At 44.0% G+C, this 24,365-nt stretch overlaps 1 protein-coding gene across 7 annotated transcripts in view; it reads right to left on the bottom strand.

The window, feature by feature from the left end:
* MAP3K4 (mitogen-activated protein kinase kinase kinase 4) overlaps positions 1-24,365 on the bottom strand; it is a 171,161-nt gene that overhangs the window by 22,432 nt on the left and 124,364 nt on the right. For 4 of the 7 annotated variants that reach the window (XR_005448619.1, XM_038742010.1, XM_038742055.1 and 1 more), the window contains exons 11-19: positions 20,603-20,752; positions 17,857-18,018; positions 14,864-14,997; positions 12,533-12,611; positions 11,208-11,286; positions 8,521-8,617; positions 6,673-6,789; positions 1,573-1,673; positions 477-557 (exon numbers count right to left, since the gene is read on the bottom strand). Coding sequence is in view for 6 of the 7 variants with exons in the window: in XM_038742010.1 (XP_038597938.1) it covers positions 477-557; positions 1,573-1,673; positions 6,673-6,789; positions 8,521-8,617; positions 11,208-11,286; positions 12,533-12,611; positions 14,864-14,997; positions 17,857-18,018; positions 20,603-20,752 (1,000 nt within the window). In the remaining variant the exon portion in view is untranslated. The remainder of the gene's footprint in view (positions 1-476; positions 558-1,572; positions 1,674-6,672; positions 6,790-8,520; positions 8,618-11,207; positions 11,287-12,532; positions 12,612-14,863; positions 14,998-17,856; positions 18,019-20,602; positions 20,753-24,365) is intronic. The other 3 variants (XM_038742020.1, XM_038742029.1, XM_038742036.1) reach the window with 3 other exon arrangements.

The raw sequence follows: 24,365 nt of genomic DNA, 5'->3' as shown, positions 1-24,365 counted from the left end.
ATGTACAACCATATATACACATATACAGGTGCTGTGGGGAAGGGAAGGAGGTAAGATGGGGGGATGGAGAGGGGGATGGATCCTCCCCAAGGCTTAGAAAAGAGCTTTGAATATAGTAAGCGCTTAACAAATGCCATTATTATTATTATTATTATTTAAAAAGGAGTATTCCCAGAGTTGATCAACCAATCAATCAGTGGCATTCATTTAATCCCTGTGGGCAAAGCCATGTATTAAAAGCTTGATTGTGTTTTCAGAAACAGATTGCTTTGGCCTTTACTGTCTTTGCTTCAACACTGTAGTGATGGGAAAAAGTAGCTGGGTCACTAATGCCGAGTACGGACTATAACCGGAGCTGAGGAATAAAATCAGAACCTAAGTCATGCTTTAGCCGAGACGGCTGCCTTCCATAATGAAGCGCGGATCAAGTTAGGAAATCGAGACAAGCCGATAGCGTTCCCGGACTCTATCCTTACCCTTTGCTTGGCTAATGAGAGTCCGTAGCTCCCAACTCCTTCTTGTCGACCCGCTTGAATCTCCCTTTGGGTAAGACGGTTCTACGAGAATGACAACGAAGGGAAACGCTTTTAAGTACCGATCTATCATTCATTTCCGGAAGAAATGAATCTAGAGGAAAAAATTCAAAATGATGAGTAGCTGTTTACTCCTGGTAGCAGAGAAGTTCTGCAAAACAGAAGCAGCATGACCTATTGGAAAGAGCATGGGCATGGCAGTCGGAGCAACTGAGTTCTAAACCCAGCTCTGCCACTTGCCGCTTTGAGACCTAGAGAAAGTCACTTTACTTCTCTGTGCCTCGCTTCCCTCTTCTGTATGATGGGGATTGAGATGGGGAGGCCCTCGAGTGACATGGACTGTGTCTAACCTGATTAGGTTGCATCTAATTTCTCTGGGTTGCAGTTCCCTTATCTGGGAATTAAAATGGGGATTAAATCCTACTCCCTTTATGTAAGAGGTGAGCCTTATGTGGCACAGAGACTGTGTCCAACCTGAATAACATACACCTACCCCAGTGCTTGGCACGTAGTAAGCACTTAAAAGCACCGTTATTACTACAATTATAATTATTATATCTACAGCAGTGCTTAGAAAAATACTTGACACATACTAATCCCGTAAAATTACCATTATTACTACTACTACTACTATTGTTGTTAGTATCATCTACCTCAGTATTTAGTAAAGTGCCTGACACACAGTAAACACTTCATGAATACCATTAAAAAAAAATAAACCCAGCAAGGGAGAGATAGGGAAGCGAACTGACAAGCAGAAGCTGCTTCATATAGAAAAAAAAAAACATGGATTCTTCAATTCTGCACTTTGAAGTTTCATTTTTTAACGAATAGCACAAAGTTGAGTCAGAATATACATCTGTGGGGTAGAGGATTGTGGGTTCCGATTTTGAAAAACCAGGCCTTGATCTCTGTTCCACGTGGTGAGACAAGTAGCTCTCTATTTCTGGTTGGAGTTAACTTGGGAATTACACCACAGACTGGATGGTTCTGAACCACTGAGGGTTGAGAGACTGTGGCCCCTCCATAAGAAACTTACCTTCTCGCTCCTCAGTAGGGCTTGAATGTCGACTCAGAGACCTAAACTGTATTTCCGCAGCTACAGATGTCAAGCGGTCATTTTCAGGCACACTGGAACCCCTGTTTAGAGATTTTAAAATGGAGTTATCCTCTATTCGGCTGCAGGGGGTGAAGTCACACGGGCTTTCTCTGCCGCTTGGAAGAAGTGCTGCAGTTTTAGTCCATCAAAATTCACCAACTGAGAGTAAAAGCAGCGTGGCCTAATGGATAGAGCCCAGGCCCGGGAGTCAGAAGAACCTGGGTTCTAATCCTGGCTCCTCCTCTTGTCTGCTGTGTGACCCTGGGCAAGTCACCTCATTTCCCTTTGACTCAGTTAGCTCATCTGTAATATGGGGATTAAGACTGTGAGTCCCACGTGGGACAAGAATTGTGTCTTCTTGGGATTAGCTTGAATGGATCCCAGCGCTTACTACAGTGCCCGGTACAGAGTAAGCACTTAACAAATGCCATAAAACAAAAACAAAAAACAAAAAAGCACAAAAACATTTTGCCCCCTATCCGCCCCCGCCATCCCACCTAAGCCGACTGTGTCCACTTCCCCTCTTTAAGACCCTTACATGTTATAAATACTACTTAAACTATAACCATCTTACACGTTACTGTTGCTAATGGTCTATTTAAGATTATTTGCATCACTAAATGGGCCAACCGATTCCTCTTCACACAGGCCTTGGGCATTGCAAGGACAAAAGAGGCACAGCAGCAAAGGTGCAAAAGAGAAGCAAAGGAAAAATCAATTAACTTCATTTTACAGAGCAGTTAAGCCCTCACTAGGAGGAAGTCAAAGCCCAGAGAGAACGCTCCAAGAGAAAAAACTAAATATATCATTGAGGAAATATTATTCCAAGTAAGCACAGATCCATGTCATTAGAGAACAAGACAAATTCTAGGCACTCTTACATTTCCATATGAATGGCGGCAGTTAAGTGCATTTTTTTGTAGAAAACTTCATGAACTATGGTAGCATTTGTGCACGACACTCCGTTTCTTCCCCTAATACCTCAGATTTCATGTACTAAATTTCTCAAGGACAGCACAGTCTAGAGGAAATAACGCTTTAGTGGAAGCCAGAGAGGAAAGGTTTAGACCTGATTCAATCAAGAACTGTGATTTGGGCACATTTTCCCAGTTGTCATAACGGAGATCGCAAAATGTGTTCCTGTCTACTTCGCAGGGATGTGAGAACAGAATGAAACCAAAAATATGAAGGAAATAGTGCCGGAGGATAAGTGACGGTTAATGGTGAATACAGCTTTTGCAAGTCCAACTTCAACTTGACAAAACTGAAAAGTACACCTTTTATACTACACTTGGAGAGACTGTGAGCCCGTTGTTGGGTAGGGACTGTCTCTGTATGTTGCCAATTTGTACTTCCTAAGCGCTTAGTGCAGTGCTCTGCACACAGTAAGCGCTCAATAAATACAACTGAATGAATGAATACGGGTTTTTTAATCTAGCATACGCCGGAAAACTGAATCTCTCTATTGATTGTGTCTTAAGTAGGCACACATTTCTTTAATTCCACGGCTTGGATTTTACTTTTTCAAATTACATAAAGCCCAGAAATGCTTGCAGGTTATAGATCAGAGTTTCATTTCACGTGACCTGAAGGACTTGGGGTGCAATCTCTTTTGAGCGTTTTATTCACGGTCCCGGCCTCACTTCTGAAAAGCGGCCATGCCTCTCCGCCCTTCTGACCTCAAAATTCAGAAGTCACAATCAATCTCCCCCAAGCCACGTGTTTCAGTCAAGACACAGCCACGGACACCAACGTTTAACCTGTTGTGAGTCTGTGCTAGAGGAGCAGTGTGGCCTAGGGGGAAGAGCACAGGACTGGGAGTCCACTGACCTAGAATTTCCTGGCTCTGAAAACTGCTTGCTAGAGCACGGGCCTAGGACTCAGAAGGACCTGGGTTCCAATCCCAGCCCTGCCGTACGTTTGCTGTGTGATCTTGGCCAAGTCATTTAACTTCTCTGTGCCTCGGTTACCTCATCTGTAAAATGGGGATTAAGAATGTGAGCCCTATGTGGGGCAGGGACTGTGTCCAACCTGACTACCTCCTGTCCACCTCAGACTTTGAACAGTGCTTGGCACATAGTAAGACCTTAACAAATACCATTATTATTTTACTATTGTTATTATTGACTGTGGCACACTCTCTCTCCTTTAGCTAACATGTCACGGTTGCACTCATCCAACCAGAAGCCGAAACACAGCAAATGAAACCCGATTATGCTGCTGCAAAAGAAACTGTAGCCTCCAACACTCGCCAGTGGGTTTTATGGAGTCCTGCGAGAGCTTTGGTGAAGATCCATTTGTGCTCCACTCTCTTCTGTCAATTGCTCACAAATAACTCCCGAATCCAGCTGCCAGGGGACCCATCCCAAGCCTGAACATTTGGGACTTGGAGCAGACACTTCTAACTCTTTTGGAAGCAGCATGGTCTAGTGGATAGAGCCAAGAGGGTCAGAGGTTCTAATCCCGGCTCGGAGGCACAAGTGAAGTGACTGGTCCAAGGTCACACAGCAGACAGGTGGCAGTTATCGCATCTGTAAAACTGGGATTGAGACTGAGCCCCATGTGGGACAGGGGCCAACCCGTTAAACCTCTATTCAGTGCCTGGCATATAGTAAACGCTTACCAAATACCACAATTATTATTTTGGTCCAAACGTGGGTTTGTGATCTGTGTTGCCTTGGCAAGCACTGCGCCACTAGCTTTTATTGATACATCGATGATATTTTTCGAGCACTTGCTGTGTGCAGAGGATTGTATTAAGTGCTTGGTATGGCGCTAAGTAAGAGACTGTAAGCCCACTGAAGGGAGACATTGTGTCTATCACTTCTGGCATACTGCTCACTGTGGGCAGAGAACCTACCTGCCAGCTCTGCAATATTCATTCCTTTAATCGTATTTACTGAGTGCTTACCGTGTGCAGAGCGCTCTTTTCAGCGTTTGGAAGAGTACAATACAACAATGAACAGACACGTTCCCTGCCCACAAAGAGCTTATAGTCTGGGGAGGAGAGACAGACATGGATATAAATGAATAAATTGCAGATATGTACATAAGTGATGTGAAGTTGGGAGGGGGGGGAAGAATAAAGGAAGCAAGTCAGGGTGATGCAGAAGGGAGTGGGAAAGGAAAGCGGGGTGGGGGCTTACTCAGAGAAGGCTTCCCCAAGGAGCTGTGCCTTCATTAAGGCTTTGAAGGGGGGGGAGAGTAATTGTTTGTTGGATTTGGGAGGGCGTGCCAGGCCAGAGGAAGGAGGAGGGTGAGAGGTCGGTGGTGAGATAGGTGAGATCGGGGCACAGAGAGAAAGCTAGCATTCGAGATGCAAAGTGTGCGGCCTGGGTTGTAGTAGGAGTGTAGTGAGGTGAGGTAGGAGGGGGCAAGGTGATGGACTGCTTTATTGTTGCCAACTTGTACTTCCCAAGTGCTTAGTACAGTGCTCTGCACCCAGTAAGCGCTCAATAAATACGATTGATTGATTGATTTAGAGCCAATGGTGAGGAGTTTTTGTTTCGTGCGGAGGTGGATGGGCTACCACTGGAGTTTTTTGAGGAGTGGGGTGACACGTCCTGAATGTTTTTGTAGAAAAGTCATCTGGGCAGCAGGCTGAAGTATGGACTGGACTGGGGAAAAGCAGGAGGCTGGGAGATCAGCAAGGAGCCTGATGAGGTAATCCAGGTGGGACAGGATGAGCGATTATATTAACGTGAGAGCAGTTTGGAAAGGAGAAGAAAGCACTGTTGTGAAGGTGAGACCGACGGGATGTAGTGATGGATTGAATGAGAGAGCAAAGGATAATGCTAAGGTTACGGGCTTGTGAGACAGGAAGGATGGTGGTGCAGTCTACAGTGATGGGAAAGTCAGGGGGAGGCCAGGGTTCACAATGTACTCTCCCAAGTGCTCTGAACAGTGCTCTGCATACAATAAGCACTCAATAAGTACCACTGATTGATAGAACAGAATTGGCCGACAAAATCCCTGACCATGAGGAGCTACAGGGACACACAGACATTAAAATACATTAGGGATCGGGGGACGGCTACAGCAACTTCTTTGGCATGTTCTGAACGCAGAAGGCATCCAGTACAGCCTTCTGCTTACAAAAATCACTTGACAAATGCTATTGATGACGATGAACGTCGCAATCCAGCACCTGGCCCTTTCTTTGTGACTGGACAACAAAGCCCAGGTGCTGGCTCCTCCAGCGGATTGGGAGCTGCTTGAGGGCAAGGAAGACGAGAAGTAGCGTGGCGCAGTGGATAGAGCACGGGTCTGAGAGTCAGAAGGTCCTGGGTTCTAATCCCGGCTCCGCCACTTGTCTGTTTGGGTGACCTCGGCCAAGTCACTTCACTTCCCCGGGCCTCAGTTCCCTCATCTGTAAAATGGGGATTCTGACTGTGAGCCCCATGTGGGACAGAGACGGTGTCCAACCCCATTTGCTTGGCAGCAGCGGGGCTCACTGGAAAGAGCACGGGCTTTGGAGTCAGAGGTCATGGGTTCGCATCCCGGCTCCACCACCTGTCTGCTGTGTGACCTTGGGTAAGTCACTTAACTTCTCTGAGCCTCAGTAACCTCATCTGTAAAATGGGGATCAGGACCGTGGGCCCCATGTGGACAAACCTGATCACCTTGTATCCCCCCCCAGAGCCTAGAACAGTGCTTTGCACATAGCGAGCGCTTAACAAATGCAAATAAAAACCCAAAAGCACTAAGGGCTTAGTACAGTGCCTGGCACATAGTAAGCGCTTAAAACATGCCATCATTCTTACTATGTCTTTCGCTTTTACTGTGGTAAATACACTAACACCGGATGAGGCACTTGGGCAGTACGGAGGAAAGATGTGACCCGTTTCCTTCCCTCAGGAAGCTTCCACTCTCTTGGGGACTCTCTGAGCAATTCCGTCCAGTGCTCTGTTACGGGGTCGGCCCCAGGTTGGTCAGGGGATAGACGGGCAGAACCCCGCTTCTTTCAACAGCCTTCAAGGAGCGATCGGAGGCGACTGTGGGCAGCCTCCTTTACACCGCTGCGCGATGGAGAGGAACTACCTGGTATCATTTGCGCCGCTGACGGGTTTGGGCTGAGGTGAGTCGCAACCAGTGAGGACGGGGCGACTGGCGGCAGCGCTGTAAGGGTTCCGCAGGTCACAAGGGACACTCCGAGTGCTGCGATGAGAAGAAAAACTTTAGGAGACACACTGGGACAGAAGGGATGGGTTCTCGACTGGGGCTTCTTTCTGGCTTTTAATTTCAAAGGGAGGGTGTATCTTTTTTTTTTCTTTAAAAAAAAAAACGAACAAAAAGACTCCTATTAGGGAAACAGCTTAGTCTAGTGCAAAGGGGACCTGTGTTCTAATCCTGGCTCTTGCCAACTGCCTGCTGTGTGACCCTGGGCAGGTCATTTAACTTCTCTGTGCTTCAGTTTCCTCAACTGTAAAATGGCCCTCACTTAGTCCACGAGCCCCGTGTGGGGCAGGGACTGTGTCTGACCTGATCAACCTCTATTTACCCCAGTGCTTCGAACAGGGCTTTACACAGAGTAAGCGCTTAATAAATACCATTAGAAAAAAGCCAAAAAACTCTCATTCTCCTTTTGAACAAGACTGTTTTGGTCTGGGCTCCCAAAGACTCTTTTACAAAGAGGTGGCAAGAAAAAAAATGCCCCAAATTGGAAATTCATACCGAAGCTTGTTTAAAGCTCTGGTAAAATTATTTCCCTGCCGAAGGTTGTGTGAAACCGGATCTAAACTATTTAAAAAGTAATAAGCCATTGTCAAAAAGAATCTCATTTCTAAAGCTGCAGAAATGCCACCACATTCAAGTACATCAAAGCACCAGGTGCCATCTGCCATCTTTCCTAAGCTCACTCAGACGAAGGATCTTTATGATATAAGCCATGCGAAAAACTAACACAGGAACAGTGATCAATCCAGTTGACTGTTTCAGTCTTGTACTGAACAGCCAGGATGTTCAAAAGAATTTTGAGCAACAGTAAAAGCTGTGCTTTCTGGCCATTTAACCACAGGACAGACTAATAACCAGCTTTTCTGATACTCTCCATAAGACCATGATCTCCAGGCGGGACAGGGACTGTGTCTGAGATAATCATCGTACATCAACCTCAGTGGCATAAAAGGCAGAATTTAATCCTAAAGCCAACGCGACCAATTGATTCCTCGCAACGCAGGAGGTATTACTGGAACATTTTCAACCCCACACAAGTGGCAAGAGAAGGGAGGCTTTGGCATATACTCACCCAGTGAGGGCTAGCACGGCTCTCTCTAACAGATCCCGTGCTGTGAGATTTCTAGGGACTCTAGCCCCTCGATAACCTGATTAAGCCCACCCCAGATTTGATTATTGGTTTCTACAAAGGAATTTCTTAATGAATGTGAGGCTGGGATTCACCCAACCGTTAGGGCCACCATGTTAAGTCTCCTCACTTTAGCCTTGACTCTTATTTAACTGGAATTTGAGCCTCCCTGGACTCTGACAACCCCTTAGCAGGCCAGAGAACAAAGCTTTTCCTGTGTAGATAAACAGAGTCTCTTTGCCGAGGTGATTTTTCAAAGAAGGAAAAAGAAAGAATTACTTTAAAGGTAGAAAGCTCGTAGCAGCCAAAAGTTGTGCGCTAAAAAAATGGAGAGGCCATCATCTTAAGAAGCCAGTTGCTATGCATCTAAAATAAAAAATAGGCCAACTTTCTCACTCTTAAATTAATGTGTTAATACTCTAGGATAATAACAGCAACGATGCCTTTTCAGAGATAAAAAGCAAAAGCGAGAACATGAGGAAAATGGTTCTTTCTCAGAGTAGAGCGGCCAACAACATCCGGAAGCGTCACCCGGCGTGCGTTGGAAATACACGGATTGCAAACATTGGATGGGCACTGAATACCTGAAACCTTCAGGGTTTGGGATGATCAGGTGGGGGTTTGGAGGGTCACTGTGGCATCGGGGAACCTTCATAGGTCGGGGGCTGTTCCGATGAAGAGCTGGCGGGGTGAAAAGGCAACATGTGGAAATTGGTTCAGAAGGTCAGGGGGAGAATTATCCGATCGGAATTTCTTTCGATCAGGTCCCAAAATTACGATAAGCCTACTAAGATTGCGATACGGCTAAGCTTTTAGCAGACAGGAATCAGGCAAATTCAAACCTCAGAGAAGATGTCACTTTGGAGACTTACTGAAATTCCACTGAGCCCACAAAGCTTTCCACCTAAGTGAATTACTGTAGTCCAAAATGTCTTTTAAAATATTGGATTATAGCATATGTAAATACACCATTGCTGACTAGACTATCATTTCTCTATAGCGATCATTTTGGTGACGATTACAGAATACTTATAGCTTATTTGTTCCCCTCGAAGGGCCAATAATTCACTTACAGGTGGTCTTCAACATTCGCAAATACTCGATGACAATGTGAGAAACTGATTACTGCTGACATTTTAATGGGTAAATATCAAAGAAAATCACTAACAACTGGGAAGAACAAACCATGCTGAAGGAAATGCCATGCCCTATTTTTAAGACAGTAACCTAAATTCAACATTTAATGAAAACATTCAGTGTCACGGCTCTGAAGCACTTGGTCTTCATAACACGGAGATTTAGTTAAAAACTAAAGAGGTGACCACTGAATTTATGCACCAGTTATTAAAACAATGACCGGAAATTGTGACTGATTAGCTTTTATCCGCCCCAGTGATCGGAACAGTGCTTGACCGACACCAAGCGCTTAACAAATACCAAGTGAGTGATAGATGACAAAGCTGTAGTCAATGAGCACCTAAGAGGGGTGAGATTTTACAAATATCGTAGCAGAAACTACAGCGTGCCTCCCGCCAAGTTCAGGGGGGCATCGCGTACAAGGAGGGAAGCCAGATGTCTCCTGGGATGGGGACTGAAATGTCAGTGCCGGAATAATCGACAGGAAAACCAAACCTGAGAGCTCCTCTAAGGACCCACCCAGTGCTCTGGTCTAATCTGAAGCTTAGCTCTGCCACGGTCTTAACATTAAGTCCTCCAGTTCTCCCGATTTAGAGAAGCGGCAAGGCTTGGCGGATAGAGCACGGGCCTGGGGGTTAGAGGGTTAACTTCGCCACTTGTCTGCTGTGTGACCTTGAGCAAGTCACTTCACTTTACCTCTGTTACCTCAGCTGTAAAATGGGGATTGAGACTGGGAGCCAACCCAATTTGCCTGGCACATAGTAAGCGCTTAACAAATACCATTACTTTTATTATTATTATTATTATTCCCATCCCAGACAGAAGGTGGGTAGGGAAGCAGCGCGGCTCAGCGGAAAGAGCACAGGCTTGGGAGTCAGAGGTCACGGGTTCGAATCCCGGCTCCGCAAACTGTCAGCTGTGTAACTTTGGGCAAGTCGCTTAACCTCTCTGTACCTCAGTTACCTAATCTGTAATATGAGGATTAAGACTGTGAGCCCCGCAAGGGACAACCTGATCACCTTGCATCCTCCCCAGCGCTTAGAACAGTGCTTTGCACATAGTAAGCGCTTAAAAAATGCCATTATTATGACTACACAGTGGGAGGAAGGACAATACCACGTCCGGTTAGAACTCCCGAGTGGACTCCGTGCTGCTTTTTGTTTGTCCTCGTCCATTTCAATTACAGGAGAGGAGCAGATGTATCAATGACATGTAATGAATAATGGCAGTTTCTCCAGCAGTTCATTACTCCCCCAAAGAACCCAGATTCATATTTTTTCCAGTTGCTTTTCCCGCAGGTTACCATTATTACGTTTTATGCCCCTTCCTTGGCTCTTAATTTGTTTTCCTATTCTCTCCCACACAGCACCTGTCCAACTCCCACTCCAAACCTGGACACTGCCCTGCTTTTATCAGAAAAGAGCAAAATGGACAACTTGGAAGTGTTCTGAACCACCTGAGACGGGTATAAACTCCTGACGACAAACAGCCCATGCAGTCGGGTTAGAGGGAGAAAGCACGGCTGTACTGTCTCTGGATTGCCAACATTCCCACGAGACAAATGCTGAGTGAAAAAAAGTTAAAAAGGCAAGAGTAGTGAGAGAAAGGGCACAGAAAAACGGATCTGGAGAAAATGGAGAAGCTTGGTTATCTGGGGCTCAACAAACATGCTAGAAAATACTGCACCAGACATCACCAGAGAAGTTTCCTACAAGGATACAAAATATAATATAATAAAAATGTAACAGAAAAACACAATAATGAAAGCAGAGTTTACTCATCGTAAAACACCCCAATGTCTGTACTTAACTATTTGGTAAACAGGTTTTCAATCTCACATGACGTTAAAGAAGTCCAGATACAATTAAAAGTTAATATGTCCTTAGCAACTTGTCCTGATGAGTTTGGCTGTCTGGATTATGGAACTACCCCATATGTTTTTATTACAACCATAAGACACGCAATCACTGACAGGCTTGCCAGTGATCATTGTGTTTTCCCGGGAATTCTGAATGCACGCCACTAACTTTGGCTCACTTGGGTGTTTGAAAGCAAATGGTGACAGGGCGAATTCTCAGATTTATTCAATTTAAACCAAGCGTTCCAAAAGAAATGCTAGAAACTGCTGTCTTACCAAAGTACAAACCTGTGACAGGACTGTGAGGCTTTCCTATTACATGCCCGATACATTCATTCATCAAAGCTTGTAAACTCTAGGAATTAAAGAATAAAGGGGGCAGAGAAGTCAGAGAATATTTTGTCTTTTAACAAGTCAAATGGCACTGAGTAAAAAAAAAATTCTTCCAAAATTGGTCCTTAAGATGTCTTAGTTAGCTTATAAAAGTCCCTCTAATGCTTAAAATAGCTCCATAACCCTCAGAGAAATGTATAACTGCTGTCAAGGTATTAGATAAAAGTTAATTTACTCAACTTTCAATACCACTTTACTATTAAATTTCAGATCACGCTAGGGGAAGTGAAACCTTATTTTTTAAATGTGATGCATGCAGTCTGAAATAGGAAATATTTTTGATAAAAAATATTAGAACTACATTTGAAATCCATTTAAAGGGAGCATGCAATCCCCAACTAGGGAACATTTTTGAGTTTCATTTCATTTGGGAGTACACTTTTTGTCTTATCAATCAATTAATGGTATTTATGGAGCACTTACCATGTGCAGAGCACTGTACTAAGTGCTTGGGAGAGTACAATACACTAGAAGTAGCAGGCACGTTCCCTGCCCATAACAAGCTTACAGTCTGAAAAATGGGTATGTTCTTTGGGGAAAATAAATACGCCTATAGAAATCCTTTTTTAAAAATTCAAGTAATTACAAATGCAATGATCCATTTGTCTGAACCTTAAGTAGGCAGCCCCACCACTGTTACATTTTATTCATTTTAATTTTCCGGAACATCAGAAAAAACGTTTATTTATTATTTACTTCCACCCCAGCGTCAGGGGCGGCCTGTTCATACCAACCTGACCTAGTCACAACCTGGTGTTCGCTGGACCTGATTTGGCGAACTTTAATTGTGGTATTTTGTGGACAGAAGAATAAAGTCACACTTAGAAATGTACTCTAAATTCAACTGGGTCCGGTTAGTTCTTGGCCTCTTCAAAATCCAGTGAACAAAACCGCGCTGCGGTTTCGATTCTGCAATACTTTAGTACCTATCTATCAAGATTAGGCTTTAGATGGCAGTCTCAGAAGCGAGAGACATTTTATCCCCAATTCCATGAGTTATCCAGTTACCATACTGGCAAAATTAACAGCGAAATTCTAATTTACTTTTGCCCTATTTTAAGAGCCATTGAGAGTTAGCTTAATTCTGTTAAAAGGACAACAAAAGCTGATGTTAAAAGTTGGGGTAATACACAAAATACTCAGATAGCATGGGTTAAACACTGCACCCACTGCCACTAGAAATTTGTTCATAAAGGTAAGTTTCATACCAAGAAGTCATCTTCTGGCAGAGCTGAAATAAAAGCTGGTTCAATTGCTTGAAGGAAATCAAAACCTTGAATTGCCCATCTGTCAAATGAGGAAAATCACAGATAAACCACATTAGAATTTCATGGGAATATCAAACTTGGTACAGTATTGGAAGCATGGCACAACCGAACAAATGTCACCTACTCATATGATCTCAAAACTTATTTAGCATTATTACTTTAAGTTATAAGGGAGGATGGCTAATTCAATAACTACATGAGTGAGATATAATTATTTAATTAGCCATTCCCTTTAGTGTTGAGGATGAGGTAAGGAAGTGCCAACGTTCAAAATACCTGGACAGCTCACATGATCTCTTTGAACTGGATTTCCTCATCTGTAATTTAGGGATTACTTCACACGCCCTCTCCCTTCTCTCCCTAAGATTCTCTGGAGAAAAAAATGATATCAAACATACAAAAGTACTTGGGTGTTCTGAGACTTATATAAGGGAGTTACAGCAGGAGAGACTTGAATTGAACAGTTGGAAGCAGCTTGGCTCCGTGGAAAAAGCCCGGGCTTTGGAGTCAGAGGTCATGGGTTCGAATGCCGGCTCTGCCACTAGTCAGCTGTGTGACTTTGGGCAAGTCACTTCACTTCTCTGTGCCTCAGTTACCTCATCTGGAAAATGGGGATTAAGACGGTGAGCCCCCCGTGGGACAACCTGATCACCTTGTAACCTCCCCAGCACTTAGAACAGTCTTCTAGACTGTGAACCCGCTGTTGGGTAGGGAACGTCTCTATATGTTGCCAACTGGTACTTCCCAAGCGCTTAGTACAGTGCTCTGACAAAGTAAGCGCTCAATAAATACGATTGAATGAATGAATGAATGAATAATTTGATGGCTGGAAGAGCAAGTATCATGTTCGGCTGACGGCGGGGTGAAATCTGCTTCTCTGGACATAGGATGGATTGGGATACCCTTCCATTCATTCATTTAACTGTATTAATTGAGAGTTTACTGTGTGCACAGCACTGTACTAACCGCTTGACAGAGTACACTATAACAATAAACAGACAGAATCCCTGCCCACAACGAGCTTACAGTCTAGAGGACTAGAAGCAGTGGGGTGGTAATTATAAATCTCTCAAAGTTTCCTTCAATCCTGTGTCTGTTTTTAAACTACAAACTCTCGCTTGAGGATATATAAAAACTGATTTATCTTTATAGCACCTTGATATATATGAACTACTTTTTACACACACACACACACACACACACACCCCATTTGAAGATGCCACAGGGAGTAAAATTCACTTATGAGTGTGTGTAGCTGAAGAGGCCAGTGTGGTGAAACCACAGTTCATGTGTGCACAAAAAGGTTGTCCCTCATTGAGTTGTGATATTTGATGTCTGAAATACCTGGTGCTGCTGTTTTTCTGATCTTTTGCATAAGAAAAGCCACCCTTTTCTTAATGGCAGTGTGCCACTGGCTCCCCGTTTTCAGCTGAGATGCAGCACGGAGTCCCCATTTACTGTGCCCTAAAACGTTTTCTTCTGCCCTCTCTACTTTCAGTTTCCCAGTTTCAGCTCCTCGAACCAGTTTTTTGGCTTATGTATTTTTTTTAAATGGTATTTGTCCGGTGCTTACTGGGCGCCGTGCACTGTCAGGTTGGATACAGTGTCCTGTCCCACACGGGGCTCGTAGTTCAAGCAGGTGGGAGGACAGGCATTGACTTCCCATTTTATAGTTGAGGAAACTGGCACAGAAAAGTTATGTGACTTGTCCAAGGTCATACAGCAGGCATGTGGCAGATCTGGAGTTAGAACTCCGGCCCTCTGACTCACAGGCCCAAGCGCTTTCCACTAGGCCATGCTGCTTTGCGTTTTCGGGTATTGTGACGTCTTGCTGAGCTGAGCATAGCGTGATACTTCCACAAGGTATTATCACAGATCGACGCTAAGATCCTAGAAGACTTAGCAACCAGTGATTGGTATAAAAAAACTTCTGTGACAAGTGTTTAATAATTGTTTGGAATGCACATGTGAGCAGCGATATGATTTATTACGTGGCCTCTTAATGAAAGTGGTTTTTTTTTAAGTCTAGTTTCCAAAATGGAATCAAGCCATCAAATGCCCCAAATTGAGTTTGAAACTGCTAAAAAGTATTACTTTTAGAAATGATTACAATGTTTTTCTTGTAGAAATTTCCAATAAAGTAGAATCCATCATAAAGGACAGAATGCTGAATACCGATAAGGTCGTATAAGTATCTGTATAATCCACAGAAACTGAGTAATTCGTGTATTATGCATTTATGGACAAAAGATAACGAGTTTGGTCAATTACCTGGGTCTGGTACCTCGACCACTCTCGCATTTAGTTAGCACATAATTCATCCACTTTCGGGCAAAGCTGATATACTTATCTCCTATCTTCAATCTAACTTCTCCGGACATAATGCGAACAACTTCTTTATGGTACTGCAGAAAAAAAAAAATTGTTTCAGACTTACCGAAACCCTTTTGACCAGAATCCCCTAAAAATCCCCTTCAAAAGCCGCTCCTGATCAAGTAGCCTAAAACTTACTAGAAACCTTAAACGCTTTTTATCCTTAGGAAAGGTGTGTTATAACAGTGAAGTACAGAACTAGGCCTAAAGATGAAACGTGACCCGTGAGAGGCAGATGGGGTTATAGGCATAAATATTAAGCTTTCATTAACACAATTTAAAATTCAGCTGATGCCATTTATGCGGCCTTAAATACGGCTGCAAAAACAACAACAATGGGTCGAGTGTGCAAGGACGCCCTTATTTCTGCAAACGAACTTCAGTGGCAAATTTCGTTTCTGACCCAAATATTCATTCATTCATTCAACAGTATTTATTGAGCGCTTACTGTGTGCAGAGCACTGTACTAAGCGCTTGATGCATTCATTACCTGCGAAGCTAACGATAGGAGGGACTGCCCCATGCAGACCTGGATCGTGTTTTCCAATCTCGTCTATGAATTTCACCTTCCGCGCATTCCAGGACACAGACCGACGAGGGATTTCAGACCCCCATTTTCCGCCACCCCGTCTTCAGAGAAGACCGAGGTGGCTGCGCTTTTTTTATTTTACTTCTCAATTAATCAATGACTGGTATTCAGTGAACACCCGGGTGCCGAGCAATGTAGTAAACACTTGGAAGAGTACAACGGAGTTTAGTAAAGACACAGATCCTGCCCTCAAGTAGTTCACGACCTAACGGCTTTCCCTAGATAGTTCCCTAGAAGCAGCGTGGCCGAAGGGACAGAGCACAGACGTGGGTTCTAAGCCCAGCTCTTCCACTAGCCTGCTTGTGTGACCTTGGGCAACTCACTTCATTTCTCTGGGCCTCAGTCTCCTCAGCTGCGAAATGGGGATTAGGACTGCGAGCCCTACGTGGGGCAGGGACTGTGTCCAACCCGTTTATCTTGTATCTACCCCAGTGCTTACAACAACGTCCGGCACACAGTAAGCCCTTAACGAATGCCACAATTATTATTATTATTATTGTTCAAGCTCCCAGATTGGATCTACTAGGAACCAACAGAAAAGTGTGCACAGAAGGATAATGCTTATAAGCGCTGGGGCATCAAGTTGGACACTGCCCATGTCCCACATGGGGGCCACATCTGTAACCCCCATTTGAAAAACGGGGTAATATTCATTCATTCAATCGTATCTATTGAGCGCTTACTGTGTGCAGAGCACTGTACTAAGCGCTTGGGAAGAACAAGGTAACAGGCACAGAGAAGTGAACTGACACAGGTCACACAGCAAACAAGTGGCGGAGTCGGAATTAGAACCCAGGTCCTTCTGTCTCCCAAGTCCGGGCTCTGTCCACTAGGCCAAGTCTGTATACTAGATTGACTGATTTTCTCTAGTTCACAGGAAAAACTATTTTCCTCATGGAAAGGATGCTGAGAAATCTGGAGAAAGATGTGCTAATCATACTATATGTTTTTTGTACTAATACGGTAAAAAATTCAGTTAAAAAGGTGTATATTCTTGAATGGACGTGCAAAATAGAGTGAGAAGGTATAATACCACTTCCTATTTATACCTATACCCTCAGTATCACCTACATACATATATTTACATATACATTTTGTGCTAATACGGTAAATAATTCAGTTAAAAAGGTGTATATTCTTGAATGGGTGTGCAAAATAGGGTGAGAAGGTATAATATCACTTCCTATTTATACCTATACCCTCAGTATCACCTACATACATATATTTACATATATATTTTGTGCTAACACGGTAAATAATTCAGTTAAAAAGGTGTATATTCTTGAATGGGCGTGCAAAATAGGGTGAGAAGGTATAATGTCACTTCCCATTTATACCTATACCCTCAGTATCACCTACGTACATATATTTACACTCTGTTGCTTTGCCCTACTTGTAATTCATTTTAGTGCTTGTCTCCCCTACTAGACTTTAAGCTTCTGGAGGGCAGGGATCGTGTTTCCTAACTTATTGTACACTCCCATACCTTTAGTACGGTGCTCTGCACAGAGTAAGAGCCCACTAAATACTTTTTATTGAGTGACTGACATAGAACAATCTTAGAGCAATCCACCTTGGCTATTTCATGGTGGGCAGCTTTATAAATAGTGAAGTAGACATTTGGTTCAGTGAAATGTCGATGTAGGGCCATTCTCACAAAAAACAAAGGTAACAGTCAGAAAAATATCAATCCATTAGTGGCATTTATTGAGCGCTTATGCTGTGCAGAGCACTGTACTAAGGGCTTTGGACAGTATAATACAGCTGAATTAACAGACCCGTTCCCTGCCCATAACCAAGTTACAGACTAGAGAACCTTTAAACTGAGACTTCAATGAGAAAGTAATGCAGCTTGCCTGGAAGTTCTTTTACATAAAATGACAGTTTCAAAGCTAAGTAATCAATCCAAATTAGAATTTACAAGTACTCTTACGGAGTTCCTGGCCCAAATTATTCTTAGGTTTTTCTCCTACAGATCTAAGCAAGCAATGACAGAGGTGATAATATTAGTAATAACAACAGTGATAGTCTGTATTCGTTAAGTGCTTACTATGTGCCAGGCATTGTTCCAAGTTCTGGGGTAAGTACAATGGAATCAGGTTGTTCTACATGGGGCTCACAGTCTTAATACCCGTTTTACAAATGAGGTAACTGAAGCACAGAGAAGTTGAGTGACTTGCTCAAGGTCACACAGCAGACAAGCGGCAGAGACAAGATTAGGGCTCCCAAGTCAGTGCTCTTTCCACAAAGCCACGCTGCTTCCTTCGGTCAATGGCACGATCCCTTATTTCCGTGCACTTACCTCAAACCCAAAATTGTATCCCTGAATCATGGCCTCTCTTATGTACTGCTGCAAAGTGACAGATTCCGATTCATCTACTTCGGCATCAAATTCAGAGGTGAACATGTGATCTACTCTGTCAATGGCATCGTTGATTTTATTGCATAGCTGAAGGGCATCATTCTAAAACAAAAAAAAAAAAACCCCAAACCCACGACAGCCCGTATTATAATTATCGCCAGTTGAAATAACACACACAACAAACGAACATAAGAACATAAAAGATGACAATACTGTTTAAGACTAGTGGTCCATTCAGCCCAGTATCCTGCCTTAGATCTCGACAAGCACTTTTTTAAATTATTTCACATCTAGTCCATCCTACAGTCCATGCCCACTGCATTTAGAAATCTTATACTCCAAGACAAGTGGCAAAACAAAGGCCAAATGTCAGAGAAACCTATAAATTTGATTTCTAGCACTCATACTAGATTGTGAAGGTAGAGCAGTGCAAACATTTTAACACTCAATGGTCTCTAAATGAGCCTACTAGAAATGTAGGATTATTACCTTCAGACTATAAGCTTGAGGTCGGGGAACGTGTCTGCCTATTCTGTTTGTGTTCTCCTTAGCGCTTAGTGTAATGCTCTGCAAACAGTAAATGCTCAATAAATCCCTATGATGGACTGATTACCTTTGGTGTGTTCAGGCGGTCCCTATGGTTCCAATTTAATCAAAACGAAATTATTCATAATGATGTAAACGGTAATTCTTCTTGGCTGCATTCTCTTAATGAACTAAACCAAAATAATTCTCGAGAGAAGCACCCAAAGGGAATGTGTCTGTTATATACTGTAGTCTCCCGACCGCTGAATCCAGTGCTCTGCACCCACTAAGCGCTCGGTAAATAAGATTGACTATATCTAAAAAGAAGCATCCAATGCACCTCCACAATGATCACCGGGCACTACAAATCGCTCAATCCACGCTATTTACTGAGCACTTGGGAGGATACAATAAAACAGAGATGGTAAAACATTCCCTGCCCAAGAGTTTACAGTCTAGAGGATAAGTTATAATGTTGGGATTTTCTAACAGCAGAACAAATGAGAGGTTGAGAAGGGTCTGAGGAGGAGTTGAGTCGCTTCGCCCCAAAACTTTTCGTTCTTGTACCTTGTCTTTCAGCCGACTACAATTTAGGTTCCCTCATTTTAACTTTGGGGATATCGGATGGACAATCCCAATGGTCTTGCTGTGGGCACAAGACAGTAAATGCATTTGCTTTGCATTTACATTAAGAAGCACTTAATGGAGTACTCTGCACACAGTAAGCACTCAATAAATAGGAATGACTGACCATTTCTTTAAAGCACTGTGAAGCAGCGTTGGTTAGCGGATAGAGCATGATCCCAGGAGTCAGAAGAACCTGGGTTCGAATTCCATTCCGCCACCTGTCTTCTGTGTGACCTTGGGCAAGTCCCATCACTTCTCTGGGCCTCAGTTCCCTCATCTATAAAATGGGGATTAAGACTGTGGGACAGGGACTGTGTCCAACATATTAGCTTGTACCAACCCCAGTGCTTAGTACGGTGCCTGGCGTATAATAAGAGCTTTACAAATACAACAACAACACTAATAATGATAATGATGATAAACATAATAACGATAAGGGGGAAACAGTGCATTCTTCACTCTATAGTTGGGAAAATGGAGTTCCAAAAAAAATTTTTAAAAAGAACAAGCCATTCACTCATTCATACATTCAATCGCATTGATCAAGCGCTTACTTTGTGCCAAGTACTGTATTAAGCGCTTAGGAGAGTACGCTAAGCAGCGTGGCTCAGTCAATCAATCAATCAATCAATCGTATTTATTGAGCGCTTACTATGTGCAGAGCACTGTACTAAGCGCTTGGGAAGTACAAATTGGCAACACATAGAGACAGTCCTTACCCAACAGTGGGCTCATAGTCTAAAAGGGGGAGACAGAGAACAGAACCAAACATACCAACAAAATAAAATAAATAGGATAGAAATGTACAAGTAAAATAAATAAATAAATCAATAAATAGAGTAATAAATATGTACAACCATATATACATATATACAGGTGCTGTGGGGAAGGGAAGGAGGTAAGATGGGGGGATGGAGAGGGGGACGAGGGGGAAAGTGGAAAGAGCACGGGCTTTGGAGCCAGAGGTCATGGGTTCGAACCCCGGCTCCACCACGTGTCTGCTGTGTGACCTTGGGCAAGTCACTTAACTTCTCGGAGCCTCGGTTCCCTCATCTGTAAAATGGGGATGATGACTGTGAGCCCCATGCGGGACAACTTGATCACCTTGTATCCCCCCCAGCGCTTAGAACAGTGCTTTGCACATAGTAAGTGCTTAACAAATGCCATCATCATCATCAATCGTATTTATTGAGCGCTTACTATGTGCAGAGCACTGTACTAAGCACTTGGGAAGTACAAATTGGCAACATATAGAGACAGTCCCTACCCAACAGTGGGCATCATTATTATTATTACGCTACAAAGTACGCTACAATATAACAGACACATTCCCTGCCCACAACGAGCTTAGACTCTAGAGACCAGAGGCAACCACCACGAAGCGGCCCCCTCTTCCGGAATGGCCGGAATCCGGGTCAGGGCGAGAGTTCGAAGAACTGAAGACTGGCTCCGGAACTCCAAGCTGACTCTTCCACAACACCATTTCTAGAAATACGGAGGGATAAGACGGAGAACAGGTTAGCTCATCACTTACCTTCAGTTGCTGCAAAGCTTTGGCAATGACCGGCTGGCTGGAAGTCTGTTCCTGATGCAGTGTGACAAGCCCTTCAATCGCCTCTTGGAAAGCTTTCCTCTGGCTCACGAGCCGAGTGGACTGCATAACCACTAAGAGAAGGTTATCGACCTAGCAAAGGAAATGATAAAAAGTACATGGGAACAGATGAAGTTTGCCCAAGACGCCTGCTTATTGGGCACGTTTGCATTTTAATCCCGGCTCCGCCGCCTGCCTGCTGTGTGACTTGGAGCAAGTCACTTCACTTATCTGTGCCTTGAGTTGCCTCATCTGTAAAATGGGGATTGAGACTGTGACCCCCCGGGGTGGGACGGAGACTGCGTCCACCCCGATTTGCTTAGATCCACCCCAGTGCTTCGAACGGCGCTTGGCACACAGTAAGCGCTTTACCTAATACTATTATTACGCATATTTTTGGGGGTGAGGAAGGGTCTTTTTCTGTGCACGAGCGCTTTTTTCTGTCCCACAATTCCTAAGTCACAGTACTGCCAAAAACTATTCCCACATGGAAGTTCAGCCGGAACGTCCCTGTCAACCTAGCCTGGATTTCTACCCTGGAGGGCCCAAGGACTCTCTTTCTCAGCAACAGGAGCTGTACTTAATTACTAGTGTTATTATTATTATAATATTGGTTAAGTTCTAACATATGAGAAGCAGCATGGCGTAAGGGCTATAGCACGGCCCTGGGATTCAGAAGGTCATGGGTTCTAATCTCCGTTCCACCACTTGTCTGGTGTGTCACCTTGGGCAAGTCACTTCACTAATCTGTGCCTCAGTTACCTCATCTGTAAAACTGGGATTGAGACTGTGAGTCCCATGTGGGACAGGGATTGTGTCCAACCCGATAAACTTGGATCTACCCGTGTGCTTAATACAGTGTCTGACAAATAGTAAGGGCTTAACAAGCACCACCATATGTCAAGCACTGTATTAAGTGCTGAGTTAGGTATAAGATAATTAGACTGGGGGCTGTCCCTGCCCCGCCAAGCATTCTCAGTCCAAGAGGGAGGGAAAATAGGAATTGAATCCCCACTTTGCAGGTGCGGAACCTGAATTACAGAGGAACTGAGTGACATGCCCAAGGTCACGGAGCAGGCAAGTGGTAGAAGTGGGATGAGAACCCAGGTCTTCTGACACCCAAGCCCGTGCTCTTTCTCCTTGGCCACACTGCTTCCCCTTAAATGGTGGGGGTGTTTTGCAGGGGGAAGAATTTCAGTATGCAGTGGGAAACTCCCACTGACCCCACAGCTCCCAAAAGATCTCTCCTCTCTGTAACCCGATGGACCCTAGAGGAAAGTCATCCCCAGCCCCACTTTAGCATATCTTGGACGAGGGCCGTGCGGAAATGTGCCGCTCAGCAGCATCTGACTCTAGCAAAACACACGGACACAGATACACGTGACACAGATTTAACTGTACACACATAAAATCATATTAACATGAAGCTACTTCCTCCGAAGTATGTAATGGAGCGGCACGGCCAAGTGGAAAGTCAGAGGACCTGGGTTCTAATCCCAGCGCCGCCGCTTGTCTGCTGTATGACCTTGGTCAAGTCACCTAACTTCTCTGGATTTTGGTTACCTCACCTGTAAATTGGGATTAAGATGGTGAGCCCCACGTGGGATAGGGACTGTGTCCAACCTATCTTGTATCTACCCAGCGCTTAAAACAGTGCTTTGCACATAGTAAGCGCTTAACAAATACCAACATTATTATTACCCCAGCGCTTGGTACACAGCGAGGGGTTAACCAATTTTATTATTATAATGATGCTAAGGAGTGCATATAGTCAATTCTATGGAGTGCTACCTCTCATGTGGGGGTGACATTAAGGAAAACTTGTGCTTTAGTGCACCAATCTTGACACCTGTCACCCACACAACACAACCACAACCATTTCTTTTATCACATCATGCTCTAACGAGATGGACAGGTTGATACAAGTGCCTTATAAGAAGAATGCTCCCTAATTTTTCAACAATCTTCTATTCAAAATGTATACTCATATCCCATAATAATAATAATAATGATGGCATTTGTTAAGCGCTTACTATGTGAAAAGCACTGTTCTAAGCACTGGGGTGGCTATAAGGTGATCAGGTTATCCCACGTGGGGCTCACAGTCTTAATCCCCATTTTACAGATGAGGGAACTGAGGCACAGAGAAGTGAACTGACTTGCCCAAAGTCACACGGCTGACAAGCGGTGGAGCTGGGATTAGAACCCATGACCTCTGACTCCCAAGCCTGGGCTCTTTCCACTGAGCCACGCTGCTTCTCTTGTTAAAGAAGAAATGGAAGGATGTTTATATTGGTCTATTATATTATTCCAAATCTGCTGAGCCCAGGTAATTGTTTGGAGATGATGAATTCATGACAGCCGTGAAGTCCACGGCGTGCTTAAAGTCCTGAAAATGCCCCAACCTCTGAAAACAGGAACCAATCCAGCACCTTAACTGCCTCTAAGAGGCTACCAATCTCGCAATAAAGCTTACTACTTATAGCGATGATTGATGATCATTTCCAATATTTTTCATTCCACGTTCACTGGCCATAACCAAATCCAGATCCCCACCTGGACCTTCCCCCATTTAAAAATCCAACCGATCACGGCCGTCTCCATTGTCAAAGCCCTTCTAAAAGTGTGTTTTCTGGCAGGTGAGAATTCCCTGGTTAATTTCGAATAGCCCCACACTACCCCACTTTGGCACTTGTGTACTCACAACCTCCTGTCGGACTTATGTATGTATCTTACATACCCCGATAAGCACTAACACTCACGTACCTATCCCCCTGTCCTTCTATCTCTAAGTTATTTTAGCATCTGTCTTCCCCACCAGACTGAAACGACGGATTGTGAGGGAGGACTTTGTCGTCTTCTGCTGCATCTCCCAGATGGTTTGTATAGTGCACTCTACTCAGGAGTTACTCGATAAACTACTAACTACTATGTTTTTCAAACATGACAACTTAAAGCAATCCCCATTATGCATGAGTGGCATCAGGAGAAAAGGTAGAGAAAAGCAAATCTGTGAACACGGTGTAAAATGGTCAAAGAAGGGGTAAGTTGCAGTCCCCTTCCTTTCAGACACACACATACACACATACATAGCCTGGCAGTGAGGCACAGCAACTTATAAGGGTGGGGTGTGATTAATGTCAGGGGAGGGGTATCCTTTTGGTTGTTTTTGTTCCTACCTTCATGTCTGCTGTGAAAAGTCAGGGCTCTAAACTATCTGTCCCAGACAGGTGAAAAATCAAAGCTTCCTAAAATAATCCTGTGTCAAATTAGCAGACATCTCTGGGGGAGGCGGGGAAATACTAACAAAAGACATCAAACAAAAACAAACCAACATACGTAATAAGCTAAATATGGCACAGCAGGAAAGGCTGGGAACATCTAAACTGTGACCCTTCCATTTGACTGGTAAACTCGGCCAACATCTGATGATGCCCCCTGATAATACTCAGAAACGCTCCCTCACAACTTGTGACTATGCTTCACAGGTGATCTGAGCCAAAAAACCACACCTAAGCAGGTCAGACGGTGCAGTTGCTTCTGGCAGGGCTGAGCACATCAACCAATCCATGGTTATCTACTGAGCGCTTACTGCATGCAGAGAACTGTACTAAACGCTTGGGAGAGAACAATACAACAGAGTCTGTAGACACATTCCCTGGCCACGATGAACACCTGCGTTGCTTTTTCTTGGAAGAAAAAAAAA

Source organism: Tachyglossus aculeatus, chromosome 2, assembly GCF_015852505.1.
Source record: "Tachyglossus aculeatus isolate mTacAcu1 chromosome 2, mTacAcu1.pri, whole genome shotgun sequence".
NCBI classification, from domain to species: domain Eukaryota; kingdom Metazoa; phylum Chordata; class Mammalia; order Monotremata; family Tachyglossidae; genus Tachyglossus; species Tachyglossus aculeatus.
This window is presented reverse-complemented; position numbering and strand designations above follow the sequence as displayed.